General features: G+C 47.0%; 1 protein-coding gene across 1 annotated transcript in view; it reads left to right on the top strand.

The window, feature by feature from the left end:
• LOC126209871 (insulin receptor-related protein-like) overlaps positions 1 to 14,841 on the top strand; it is a 190,574-nt gene that overhangs the window by 89,131 nt on the left and 86,602 nt on the right. Inside the window, exons 8-10 of the mRNA XM_049938996.1 lie at positions 1,551 to 1,804; positions 9,478 to 9,678; positions 14,093 to 14,506. Of these exons, the coding sequence (XP_049794953.1) occupies positions 1,551 to 1,804; positions 9,478 to 9,678; positions 14,093 to 14,506 (869 nt within the window). The remainder of the gene's footprint in view (positions 1 to 1,550; positions 1,805 to 9,477; positions 9,679 to 14,092; positions 14,507 to 14,841) is intronic.

Raw genomic sequence — 14,841 nt, 5'->3', positions numbered from 1 at the left:
TTGCTTGGCACACAAACTTCCTTCAAACTACACGTCCTGCTACATCAAAATTGGTCAGTGGAGTTCAGCACCATACTATTGTACAAGAACATAATCCAATTACTGTAATTAATAAATTATTAGACGTTGTTACTTATTGAATGAAAACTATAGAGAATGCATTTCTTTTCCTGTATTTTAGTGAACTTTGTACACTTGCAATTCTGCCGATTGATAGACGGCGACGACAATGAAGTTCACCTCCTTTTCCAAAAACAAGATACTTCTATTCTTCACTTCCATAAAATTTGTATACATAAATGTTTGGCAACTCTTACACATACTTTACTCGGTTTTATCACTGAAACATCAATTTTCATTAAATGTAACAATACGTTCTGAGCGACGGCCTAGCAGAACGTCCTCTTTCCACAAGATACAGATTAACAGTCCTCCTTTTTAATAAATCATTTGTCTTTTTTTTCTAGAGTCCACACTCAAAGATTCACAACTACGATCGTTGCGGGGATTGCGCGCTAAAGAGTTTCTTGCTGTCCAGCTGCCGCTTCGCTTCACTTCAAGTACTTTTTGAATCAAATTTACATTTACGGTATTTACATACATTACTGAGCTTCTCAGAATAAAATCAGACACAAATTAGATTAAAGAAAAGGGGCAGTGAGGCTCACATAACATTACAAGTTCGTACAAAGTAGATACATGTTTCAAAGTTTTACTGACCTTCAAAGTAGTGGAAGTCGTAGGATACTCTTAGGAGTGCCAGTTGTGTTGACACTTCGAGCGGCGCGGTCTATTGCCCGACGAATTTGTAGCAGTTCTCAAGCCAATGCCGTGAAGTGTTACCTTCATTTTAGAAATCGAGTTGAACTCACGAGGGCTTAAGTCAGGGAAGTGCAGTAGGTGGTATAGCACTTAGCAGCCCCATCAGTCAAAGAAATCAGTAACAGCTTGCACTGTACGTGCTTGAACATTGTCCTGCAGAATGATGGCCAGGTCCTGCAGGAAGTGTCATCACTTCCGTCTCTATGCTGTTCATTTTTGGGACACAACCTATGAGCAGCTGTACAACCTCTAGAAGTGTGTGTCATGAATTTTTATGATGCCTGTCTATTTAAGTCGATACCAAGGCAACTTCATGTATGTGTCAGAAAACAAGGTGCCCAAACGTCTTTTTCGGCAGTAGATACCCTGTACTTTCTGACATTATGCAGTACGCAATAATAAAGTCTTACAAATTTTAGAATGTTATATTTTCATGGTGTGGTTTGTTCATACCTGAAATCAGTACCGGCCATGAATCCCTATATTGTATGATCAAAGCAACAAAACGTAATAAAGGTGGGCAGCGATGTGGCATAAACGCAGCACCCTCGTAGGCGCTGTGGAGTGCATCGTGACCTACCAAATCCCCCAGTATTACTCATTTCAGAAACTTGTGCCTTGTTTCGACGCTTCGTCCGTGGTGTCGCTAGTTCGTAACTGGTACGCGCGTGAGAAGCGTGCCCCCACATTTGTGAGGCGGGCTACAGAGGAGCTGCCGCGTGCTGCAGATGGAGTTCGCCATGCTGCCACTGCGGGAGCGGCGCGCCGTGCTGTCGGGGCTGCGGCCGCACACGCGATACGAGTTCTACGTGCGCGCCTACTTCTCGGACAGCGTGCGCGACGGGAGTCGAAGCGCGGTCCGCCACTTCAGCACACCCGCCGGGCGGCCGTCGGCGCCGAGGCGGCTGCGCGCCGTTGCGGCACCAGGGCTGCCAACCGCCGAGGGCGTCGCCCTGCGCTGGCAGCCGCCGCTCCACCCCAGGTACCGGCCGGGCCGGCGCCGCCAGCCAGTGGCAGCCCTGTCTCTCCTACTCTACTCATCCTTCCCCTCTTCCCCTCCTTCTCCTCCTCTCTTTCTTCGTTATGCCCAACAGAAGAGCGCATTTGAATTTGTTAGCTCGCTCTGACAGCTTCCTTGTCCTCTTCCCAAAATCTCTTCGTGAAATCTCTGTCTCTTGTCTTGCGTTCCCTCGTCCACTATTCCCCAATGCTGTACTTAGAGTTCTCTGGGAATGTGTATTTGTTTTCAGATAGTATCTGAGGCAACCGATAGCTTTATACCGAATGAATTAACCCTGGTAGTGTACACCTCTGAAACTGTCACACAAAGTATACACCTATCTCACAGACACCCTCAGTTACACGCATCAAAAAAAGTTTTGCATCACCCAGTTCCCAGCACTCCTGAAGATAGACGTGGGCTGTGGGTATTGTATCACAGACGCAGTCCCTTTGACTGTTCAGAGATGTCACTAAACCTGCCCAAAGATGTAAACACCCATCCATGAGCACCGCCTATTAGACGGTGGAAGTCCGACATCCGATCACTTCCAGTCATTCCACCAGAAACGGTCGTGTTGTCTGTAGTTCAACCATGCCTAGACGGTCAATACCGCGGTTCGATCGCGTCGGCATTGTTACTTTGTCCCAGGAAGGGCTCTCAACAATGGAAGTGCCCAGGCGTCTCGGACTGAACCAAAGCGATGTTGTTCGGACATGGAGGAGATACAGAGAGACAGGAACTGTAGATGACGTGCCTCGCTCAGGACGCCCAAGCACAACTACTGCAGTGGATGACCGCTACGTTAGGATTATGGCTCGGAGGAAACCTGATAGCAACGCCACCATGTTGAATAATGCTTTTCGTACAGCCACAGGACGTCGTGTTACGACTCAAACTGCGCGCAATGGGCTGTTTGATGCGCAACTTCACTCCCGACGTCCATGGCGAGGTACATCTTTGCAACCACCACACCATGCAGCGCGGTACAGAAGGGCCCAACAACATGCCGAATGGACCAGTCAGGATTGTCATCACGTTCTCCTCGCCGATGACTGTCACATATAGCTTCAACCAGACAATCGTCGGAGATGTGTTTGGAGGCAACCCGGTTAGGCTGAACACTTTAGACACCCTATCCAGCGAGTGCAGCAAGGTGGAGGTTCTCTGCTGTTTTGGGGTGGCGTTATTGGGGCCGACATACGCGACTGGTTGTCATGGAAGGCGCCGTAACGGCTATACGATATGTGAATGCTATTCTCCGACCGATAGTGCAACCATATCGGCAGCACATTGGCGAGGCATTCGTCTTCATGGATGACAATTCGCGCCCCCATCGTGCACATCTTGTCAATGACCTCCTTCAGGATAACGACATCGCTCGACTAGAGTGGCCAGCATGTTCTCCGGACATGAACCCTATGGAACATGCCTGGGATACATTGCAATGCGCTGTCTATGGACGACGTGACCCACCAACCACTCTGAGGGATCTACGCCGATCGCTGTTGAGGAGTGGGACAATCTGGACCAACAGTGCCTTGATGGACTTGTGGATAGTATGCCACGACGAATACAGGCATGCATCAACGCAAGAGGACGTGCTACTGGGTATTAGAGGTACCGGTGTGTACAGCAGTCTGGACCACCACCTCTGAAGGTCTCGCTGTATGGTGGTACGACTTGCAATGTGTGGTTTTCATGAGCAATAAAAAGGGCGGAAATGATGTTAATGCTGATCTGTACTCCAATTTTCTGTACAGGTTCCGGAACTCTAGGAACCGAGGTGATGCAAAGCTTTTTTTGATGTGTTTGTTTGTTGTCCCACACTCTTGTGCGGAGGTTCCGGAAAGTGTTCGCCGGTTTGGCAATTGTCGCATTTACTTCAGCGCCTAGAGAATGATCTTCTGACTGTAGGAAAGAGAGGTAGAAGAATTTCTCGACTACATTCACAAACACACAAAGGAATTAATGAAATTTAGGTGCCAGTGGGCATCGATTTAAATCAATGGAAAAGTTGCAAATTTGTGCCAAACTGGGATTCGAAACCGGGTCCCCTCACTGGGCAGATGCTCTGACGACTTAGCCATCTGGCCACAATGGTCATCGCAACTGCATAGATTACCCTAGCACGACTTCCGTCAGACCCAAATTCTATATCTACGTATGATCTACAAAGATACTCGGCAAGTCACTGTAGGTTGTGTGGCATAGGGTACCCTGTGTGCCGCTGCTAGTCACTTCCTTTCCTGTTCCACTCGCAAATAGAGCGAGGGGAAAACGATTGTATATATGCCTCCGTATGAGTCCTATTCTCTCGTATCTTACTTTCATGTTGCTACACACAGTGTATGCTCGCGGCAATAGAATCGTACGGCAGTCAGATTCAAATGCCGGTTCTCTAAATTTTCTTAGTAGTGTTTCTCGAGAAGAACGTCGCCTTCCCTCCAGGAATTCCCACTTGAGTTCCCGAAGCATCTCTGTAAGACTTACATATTGGTCGAACGTACTGGTAACAGATGTAGCAGCCCGCCTCTGAATTGCTTCGATGTCTTCCTTTAATCCGACCTGGTACAGATCCCAAACACTCGAGCAGTACTCAAGTATAGGTCGCACCAACTTCCTATATGTGGTCTCCTTCGCAAATGAACCTCTCTTTCCTAAAATTCTCTCAGTAAAGTGAAGTCAACCATTCGCCTTCCATACCACTGATCTTAACTCATCTGCACACTGTTGACATTGTGTCCCTGGCTATTATCCTCATTTTTGGCAGCGTTTCGCCGATTCCTGCCAGTAGTGGGTGGATACGTTGAGAATTTGCGTCTGCGGGAGGTGACCTTGGGTAGTCCATGCAGTTGCGATGATCGATGTGTCCGAATGGCTGCCGGCACGGTAGCTCAGCATGTTCGTCAGAGGGTTACCCGCCCTCCGTAATAAAAAAAAAACTGAGTTAATGGAACGACGAGGAACTTGAACAAGCTTCATGAGACGTCCGCCCCGAACAAATGGAACTAACAATCACGAACAAACAGGTATCAAGGGAAAAAATGCATACCGAGCAGGAGACCTGGGTTCAAATCCTGGTCCGGCACAAATTTTCTACTTTTCCCACTGATTTAAATCAATGCTCACTGGAAACTAAATGTCACGAATTCCATCGTCTCCTGGTTCATAGTAGCTGCAGGATCAAAGTGGCGCCTGTTCTTACGGACATGTGCCAAAGAACAGCCACCACGTTTACATTCAACAAGGCTAATCTTAGGAGGACATATCTGTATATCCATTCGCCATTATCACAGTCTTCTTTACATTCGCAGACATGGAGAAGATCTTGCATGTTGCAACAGCAGCTGCACAGCAGGTGTCAATCTTTGTCATTCTCAAAATGTACTGTAAGATTTTGAGAACTGTTTTTCCATTGACTTTTCACTTTTTCTACCACCGCCTCGATTGTGACACGCCGATGTAGGAGGATAAAGGCTCTGTTTCTCTTTAGATTCCTGATTCTCCACAGACAGACAGTCTGCCACTTGATTCTTTGTCATTCATAATTATCTGACAACAATGGAAGCGTCCACATTACGTAACTACGACGTCACATGATGGTGTATTGTTGTCGTGCACTTCCACCGACTCAGCATGAATTGTTACGGATTTCTTCCCCTCCAGATATGGACAACCACTCAGTGTACGCTTCTCCAGTTTAGCGCTGGGCTGCACCGTTTCGTTTTGGCTCGTCTATGTTCATACTAAGGGACTGTGGCGCACAGATTTCATTGTGTACTGAGACTGCAGGCGTGTGTGGGTGACCAAACAAAAAATTAGCCGGCCGCTGTGGCCGAGCGGTTCTAGGCGCTTCATTCCGGAGCCGCGCTGCTCCTACGATCGCAGGTTTCAATCCTGCCTCGGACATGGATGTGAGTGATGTCCTTAGGTTAGGTAGGTTTAAGTAGCTCTAAGTCTAGGGGACCGATGACCTCAGATGTTAAGTCCCATAGTGCTTAGAGCGATTTGAACCATTTTTGAACAAAAAATTAATTACGCAACTTCATTTCTTTGATGAGATAATTATCATTAATGGCGTGGCTGTTACACATCGCTTTAGACTTACAAAAAACATGCGTAGAAAAAAAAATGTTCAAATGTGTGTGAATTTCCAAAGGACCAAAAGTGCTGAGGTCATCGGTCCCATGACTCACACACTACTTAAACTAACTTAGGCTAAGAACAACACACACATCCATGCCCGAGGGAGGACTCGAACCTCTGGGGGGGAAGGCCGAGCAATCCGTTACATGGCGCGTCTAACTGCGGGGCCACTTCGCGCGGCAAATATACTCGTATACATACACTGACCAAGAAAATGTCATGGGATAGGCACCTAATACATCTACAGCAATATTTATACTCCGCAAGCCACCCAACGGTGTGTGGCGGAGGGCACTTTACGTGCCACTGTCATTACCTCCCTTTCCTGTTCCAGTCGCGTATGGTTCGCGGAAGAACGACTGTCTGAAAGCCTCCGTGCGCGCTCTAATCTCTCTAATTTTACATTCGTGATCTCCTCGGGAGGTATAAGTAGGGGGAAGCAATATATTCGATACCTCATCCAGAAACGCAGCGTCTCGAAACCTGGCCAGCAAGCTACACCGCGATGCACAGCGCCTCTCTTGCAGAGTCTGCCACTTGAGTTTGCTAAACATCTCCGTAACGCTATCACGGTTATCAAATAACCCTGTGACGAAACACGCCGCTCTTCTTTGGATCTTCTCTATCACCTCCGTCAACCCGATCTGGTACGGATCCCACACTGATGAGCAATACTCAAGTATAGGTCGAACGAGTGTTTTGTAAGCCTCCTCCTTTGTTGATGGACTACATTTTCTAAGCACTCTCCCAATGAATCTCAACCTGGTACCCGCCTTACCAACAATTAATTTTATATGATCATTCCACTTCAAATCGTTCCGCACGCATACTCCCAGATATTTTACAGAAGTAACTGCTACCAGTGTTTGTTCCGCTATCATATAATCACACAATAAAGGATCCTTATTTTTATGTATTCGCAATACATTACATTTGTCTATGTTAAGGGACAGTTGCCACTCCCTGCACCAAGTGCCTATCCGCTGCAGATCTTCCTGCATTTCGCTACAATTTTCTAATGCTGCAACTTCTCTGTATACTACAGCATCATCCGCGAAAAGCCGCAAGGAACTTCCGACACTATCTACTAGGTCATTTATATATATTGTGAAAAGCAATTCTCCCATAACACTCCCCTGTGGCACGCCAGAGGTTACTCTAACGTCTGTAGACGTCTCTCCATTGATAACAACATGCTGTGTTCTGTTTGCTAAAAACTCTTCAATCGAGCCACACAGCTGGTCTGATATTCCGTAGGATCTTACTTTGTTTATCAGGCGACAGTGCGGAACTGTATCGAACGCCTTCCGGAAGTCAAGGAAAATGGCATCTACCTGGCAGCCTGTATGTAATATTTTCTGGGTGTCATGAACAAATAAAGCGAGTTGGGTCTCACACGATCGCTGTTTCCGGAATCCATGTTGATTCCTACATAGTAGATTCTGGGTTTCCAAAAACGACATGATACTCGAGCAAAAAACATGTTCTAAAATTCTACAACAGATCGACGTCAGAGATATAGGTCTATAGTTTTGCGCATCTGCTCGACGACCCTTCTTGAAGGCTGGGACTACCTGTGCTCTTTTCCAATCATTTGGAACCCTCCGTTCCTCTAGTGACTTGCGGTACACGGCTGTTAGAAGGGGGGCAAGTTCTTTCGCGTACTCTGTGTAGAATCGAATTGGTAACCCGTCAGGTCCAGTGGACTTTCCTCTGTTAGGTGATTCCAGTTGCTTTTCTAATACCACGTGGGGCCTCGCCTGCCACTGCGGACTGCAGTGAAACGCCATGGAAGTGAGCCTACAAGTCCCTGGACTCCTCCTCTGGAAACAGGACACCAAATCGCTTGCAGAGCTGCAGCCAATTGTGATCTGTTCGTGGATGCAGGCTCCATGGCATGGAGCCTGAGTTCCGTGACATCCCAGTTACTCTTGGTGGCGCTCATATCTGGATGGCGGAAAGTTATCATCTTGAACCATTGCGGAACCGTCAGGTTGTTGGAAGGCCGACAAGGAATGGAGATGGTACCCGATCAGCTCAACGTACCACAGACCTTGCAAAGACTCTTCCGGAGCAACTATGGCGCCAATTCCATACCAGGAGAAAGCACCGCAGATCATAACGGAGACTCCACAGCTTTGGACCACATCTTCTTGCAAGGCAGGATCCATCATTCGTGTGGTCTGCGACGCACAGTGTGCCTCCCATCGGCATGGTGCAGTTGAGAAAATGATTCGTCGGACCATATCACGTTATGCCATTGTTCCAGTATCCATCCCTGGTGATTGGCGACAAATGCCAGCTGTGTTCCCGATGACGTTAGGTTAACAGTGACACATGTGTACGGTGCTAGCTCCCATAGTCCATGGTACCTATGTTCCTATGGATTGTCGACTGGGGGACATGGCCGGCACATACTAAGTATTGCTGCCCTTGTGCCACTATTGACGATCCGTCTCAGATGTCACAGTCGTCGAGGGTGGCTGGACGGGCGGTAGTTGGTCTGTGGTGGACTGTGACATCCTCATTCAACCACTCACGATACACCCAGGACATGGTTGAACGTGTGAAGCCCAATTCCTGCACCACTGCTGAAATCGAAATTCCCATTCGTCCTGCATCGACCACCATGCCTGTTCGAACCACGTCGGCTCACGACGATGTTGCATGTTACATAGTTGACTTGCATAAATACTTCTTTTCAGAAGCTCTCCTACACAGCTGTAGCTGGCACGAGGAAAGTGTGGTGCTAATACAACGCACTTGCGCCATTATCCTATGACATTTGCTAAGTCAGTGTAATGTACAAATTTACATATAAAAAAAAAATGTCGTGTGACTAGAGCCTCCCGTCGGGTAGACCGTTCGCCTGGTGCAAGTCTTTCGACTTGGCGCCACTTCGGTGACTTGCTCTTCGATGGGGATGAAATGATGATTAGGACAACACCCAGTCCCTGAGCGGAAAAAATCTCCGACCCAGCCGGGAATCGAAACCGGGCCCTTAGGATTGGACAGTCTGTCGCACTGACCACTCAGCTACCGGGGGCGGACAATTTACAGATGTATTATTTGGATAAATGATCTATGAGCATCAACAAGCTCAAGGGATCTCCAGAGTGCAAATTTCGAACACTCATTTCGTTTCATTTACTCCAAGATACTGTGGATGTTTGTTATAGACCAGACAGTTACCCTCAAAATTTATGTCTAATTTCCGGTTGGATAGGATGTTACCCTGATGAAGGCAAGTATATGCAGTTTTGTTGTGGTTCAGTTGATGTCCCCATATACGAAACTATTGTCCCATTATACTTAGGTCTTTTCTTAGTATATTTTCAGTGACCTTCATTTAATCATAATACTTAATGGGCTCCTCTTGTAAGTTTCAGTGTACCCCAGGTAGCCTCTTTGCCATGACTCACATTTTACGTGACGATATACTCAACCTGTGCCCAACACCTTGAACCATCACATAGCAAGTGTTATACTTAATTACTGCCTGGCAGGGGCGACATCCTGGAGTACGTGGTGCGTGTGCGTGCACTGCCCGAGGGCGACCTGTGGGGGCGGGACTACTGCGTGCGGCCGCCACAGCCCAGCGTTGACGACCACAACATCGACGATGGAGGCGACGAGACCACCACCGCTGTGGCTGCCTCGACAGCCACCGAGCCGACGCGGCGTGAGGATGGCCGCCGCTGCTGCAGGTCTGTCTGTCTGATGACTCCTTCCTTTCCTCTGTTTCAGTTGCTCCCTATTATCCCCTCCCCCTCTTCCTCTTTTCTACCACTTCCTTCACCAACACCTCCTCTTTCCCCACTCCTTCTTTCTCAAGTACCCTGGTTTGTCATCTGCTTGTACCTCTTTTCCCTCTCTTTCTTACTTACCATTTTCCGATGGAGTCCCTCCTTTGACCCTTCTCATTTCTTTGTCTTCTTTTTTTCCTCTCATTTTCCAGTTTCCTCTACTCCCCTTCTTATACAGCAATCCCTTCTTTCCATTCATTCCAACCACAGCAGCACCTCAGCTATTTGTCTCCGTATTGACTCAGTTTGTTCCCTTTGTTGTCTTCCAATTCTCTACACCTCTTTTTCTCCACTTTGTCCCTCTCCACTACATTACTCTTCTGCTTCATCTTCCTCATACTTCTGCTTTTCGCTTCTAGTATAGTATTTTCTTTCTTAGTCCATCTATTGCTTCTCCCTTTTTCTTCTGTCTTCTTATTCTCTTCTCTTCCTTTTTCTCCTCCATCTTTTTTGATTTATAATGTCTATTTTGTTTTCTTTTCTCTCCTACCTTTCTCTCACTCCACTTCTTTCTGCTTGTGATTATCATATGTATCACGATAATTATCATATCATAGTATTCATTTTCGTCTTCCCGTTCCTGCACTGAGCGAGACAGCACAGTGGTGACCAGACTGAATTCACATTATGGAGGATGATGGTTCAAATCCCCATCTGGCCGTCCTCATTTAGGTTTTCCATGATTTCCCTAAATCGTTTGAGGCACATGGCGCGACGCTTCCTTTGAAAGGGCATGGGTGATTTAATTCCCAAACTATCCTTAGTCTGAGCTTTTCCTGCTCCTACTTCGTCTCCTCCATGTTTCTTCTCCTTCTTCTTCTTCTTCTTCTTCTTCTTCTTCTTCTGCTACTGTCTTTACTTCTCTCCTATGTCCTTTTCTTCTCTATTTCCTTGAAATCATCCTGGTACTACTCCCTCTCCATCTCTTTCTTTTCATCCTCTACGTTTTCTTCCCTTCTCATTACTCATTAGTTGAGATTCTTCTTCTTCTACATCCCCTCTCTCATCAAAAGCTTTTCTTGCCACTTCTTCTGCTCCTCCTCCTTCCATTCATTGTGATCCTGGTTTGGTCTCATCCACTGTCCTATCCACCTCATCCTTGTACTTCTCCTCTGCTGGATCAGAAGTCGTCGATTCTGATACTGAAACGTTTGATTTCAAGGCTGATATGATACCTAAAACTTAGAGTTATGAGAAACATTGACCATACACCTCTGAATAAATAGTAACTACACTTTATTCAAAATTTCTGTGGTATAGGAATATGTTATTACCATCTTGCGTTACAAGAAATTGTCCGCTTCAGTGAGTGTACTGCCAATATTTCTGTTCGCCATACAAAGGATCTTTAATCACTGGCAGTTATGATAGTTTTTCCGTAACGAAAAGCCAGAACTGGCTTTACTCATGCTTACAGAGATGCCTGAAGAGGCTGTTGAAGGAGAAACAGCCGCTTCAGTATCGTAAGGCAAATTAAGAGATTGACACAGCTCCACTCAACAGCCACTACCGTTTGCCGTGGAGATGAAACATTGTGGAATGATGTACCATATGTTACCTGAGTTCATTTTGAGTCAATGCCCATTTGGGCTACAGTTGTTGTTGTCGTTGCCAGAGCTGACATCTCTGCATACTAAATTTTCAACTGCACTACACGTCGTGAGAGGAGGCCCACAATGAGTGGGCACTGCAGCCTGACATCTCCCGTCACCATCAGGTAGGGGTGCTGTGATTACAACCAGCTTTCCAGCTTTTTCTGTAGCATCATACCTCTACAGTGCAATGGTTGAGCTGTTTAGTTTTTGCATGATAAGCAGGTGTAAGCTCATATCATGCGCTGTGGGTCTTCGACTACTCAAATGAAGCTTGGAAAATAAGTACAGATTGACATTTATTAAAACATTACTCTAACATTTATGTAGTATTTTATCAAATTCATCATAACAGAATCTTCATAGGAAAGATATCATTAATTTCCAGAGCAGGAACATTTTATGAGCAAGTAGCCATTGCAGAAAATTAAAGTCCATGATGCTTCAACTCCACTTAAAATCAAAAGCAACATCACATGGGTTTCCTAACACTTATTTCCAGACACATAAGTTATCACATATTTCACAGTGATAACAACCCCGTAATACTAACAGGACGTATATGGATCTAAGACGAGTTCAGCTCAGAATTATTCAAACACAGGTATTAGTATGAACTCCCAGCTCCTGCTGCCCAGCAAGATACAGAAAAATCCATGTGAGGTCTGATGACCCAGTTAGCTCTCCACAATTAGGTGAAAGTGATTTGATAGCAAAAATGCATTATAACCCAGTCCACACATCACCATACCATTACTCATAACACAGTATAAACCCTAACCCAATAGGCAAGAAACCACCAATAACGTCTGTTCTGTCACATGAGTTCTATATTTTAGGGGACCACAAGGCAAAGACCAGCTATACTGTCCATGAGTTTTTGGCGAAACACAGTGACAACAAGCAGTGAATGACATCGGTTCAGAGCAGCCAATTCCCTTCCATACAGAATTACTCAGAAGGCCTACCACATAACAATCTCTCGATTCAGCACATGAGTATGGCAGACAAGTACGTTGCTCCCATCTACCAAGTTCCAAGAAAAGAAACACACCACGATGTCCATGCTATACGGGCCTCATTTCTCTGTGAAGTCAGTGATTGAAAGCCTCCACAGACTTAACCACAGTAAACACTGCAGGTTACAGTACAGTCACAGAGCACAGATTGCTATAGCCCCGCTTGTTGCACACACGTGTCATTACGCACTGTCCTATATACATCCCACAACTGCTTCTTATCACTCTGTGGACCCTCACGTAACAACCGTCCCCGCTGCCACCGCCGTCCTCCCAGCGATCTACATCTACATCTACATCTACATCCATACTTCGCAAGCCACCTGGCGGTGTGTGGCAGAGGGTACCTTGAGTACCTCTATCGGTTCTCCCTTCGATTCCAGTTTCGTATTGTTCGTGGAAAGAAAGATTGTCGGTATGCCTGTGTGTGGGCTCTAATCTCTCTGCTTTTATCCTCATGGTCTCGTCACGAGATATATGTAGGAGGGAGCAATATACTGCTTGACTCTTCGGTGAAGGTATGTTCTCGAAACTTCAACAAAAGCCTGTACTGAGCTACTGAGCGTCTCTCCTGCAGAGTCTTCCACTGGAGTTTATCTATCATCTCCATAACGCTTTCACGATTACTAAATGATCCTGTAACGAAGCGCGCTGCTCTCTGTTGGATTTTCTCTGTCTCTTCTATCAACCCTATCTGGTATGGATCCCACACTGCTGAGCAGTATTCAAGTAGTGGGCGAACAAGCGTACTGTAACCTACTTCCTTTGTTTTCGGATTGCATTTCCTTAGGATTCTTCCAATGAATCTCAGTCTGGCATCTGCTTTACCAACTATTAACTTTATATGATCCTTCCATTTTAAATCACTCCTAATGCGTACTCCCAGATAATTCATGGAATTAACTGCTTCCAGTTGCTGACCTGCTATTTTGTAGCTAAATGATAAGGGATCTATCTTTCTATGTCGATGTGCGACATGCAGCCCATTGCCAGCCACAAACCTATTGATAGGCAAAGATGTGCCAACTTCCAAAGTAGTACACTGCTACTACACTGTATTTACCTTCATATTATCCCCCAATCACCTTCCATGGTAATGAAGCATTCTTCTTACTCTACTGTATTAGCACAATAAATAAATTATTGTTACTTGCACAGAGCGAGGTGGTGCAATGGTTAGCACACTGGACTCACATTCGGGAGGATGACGGTTCAAATGGTTCAAATGGCTCTGAGCACTATGGAACTTAACATCTATGGTCATCAGTCCCCTAGAACTTAGAACTACTTACACCTAACTAACCTAAGGACATCACACAACACCCAGTCATCACGAGGCAGAGAAAATCTCTGACCCCGCCGGGAATCGAACCCGGGAACCCGGGCATGGGAAGCGAGAACGCTACCGCACGACCACGAGCTGCGGACGATGACGGTTCAAACCTGCGTCTGATCATCCTGATTTACCTTTCCCATGGTTTCCCTAAATCGCTTTAGGCAAATGCTGGGATGGCTCCTTTGAAAGGGTACTGGTGGCTTCCTTCCCCATCCTTCCCTAATCCGATTGGACTGATGACCTCTCTGTTTGATCCTCTTCCCTAAATCACCCAACCAACCAACCACTGTTAATCGTGTTCTTCTCAGCACAGCAGTTTTACTGGCCAGAGGTGTACATTAGTGACGCCACTGATTCCCCGCCCACAGCTGTGAGACCCCGCGCCGGCGCTGCAGCCTGGACTTGTACTCGCGGTACTCGCAGAGCCGCCTGCTGGACTGGCACGGAGAACCCGACGACCTGGACGACCTGGACAGCCCGGCCGAGGCTGACGAGGCGAGCTGCCTGTCGGCGGGCTTCCACCGGCTGCTGCACGACGACCTGCTGCCGCGCGCCGCCGCCACGGCGCTGGCGGACGTCGCTGCGGGCGACGCGGGCGCCCGAATCGTGGATACCGATGCGGACGTGGGACCCGCCTCGGACGACACCGAGGCGGTGCGGGTGCCCGCGGGCAACTTCAGCGCGGAGCTGCGCGGCCTGTCCCACTACTCGCGCTACGTGGCCCGCGTCGAGGCGTGCAACGACGGCGGCCGCTGCAGCCCGGCTGCACTCATCACTTTCAGGTGGGGCTCGCACCTGCTTTTTGTGCAGCGTCTTCCCAAAACACCGCACTTGCTAAGCTCTCTAGCTATAACGTGATAAACACAAGTAAGCTTATAGCAATGCATTGCTACTACGCTGTTGTGACCTTCAGATTTAACAGGGATGAACTCAAAGGATTTCAGCACTTGTTTTATCTTATACACTCCTGGAAATTGAAATAAGAACACCGTGAATTCATTGTCCCAGGAAAGGGAAACTTTATTGACACATTCCTGGGGTCAGATACATCACAAGATCACACTGACAGAACCACAGGCACATAGACACAGGCAACAGAGCATGCACAATGTCGGCA

This window comes from Schistocerca nitens, chromosome 10 (assembly GCF_023898315.1).
Source record: "Schistocerca nitens isolate TAMUIC-IGC-003100 chromosome 10, iqSchNite1.1, whole genome shotgun sequence".
Classification (NCBI taxonomy): Eukaryota; Metazoa; Arthropoda; class Insecta; order Orthoptera; family Acrididae; genus Schistocerca; species Schistocerca nitens.
This window is presented reverse-complemented; position numbering and strand designations above follow the sequence as displayed.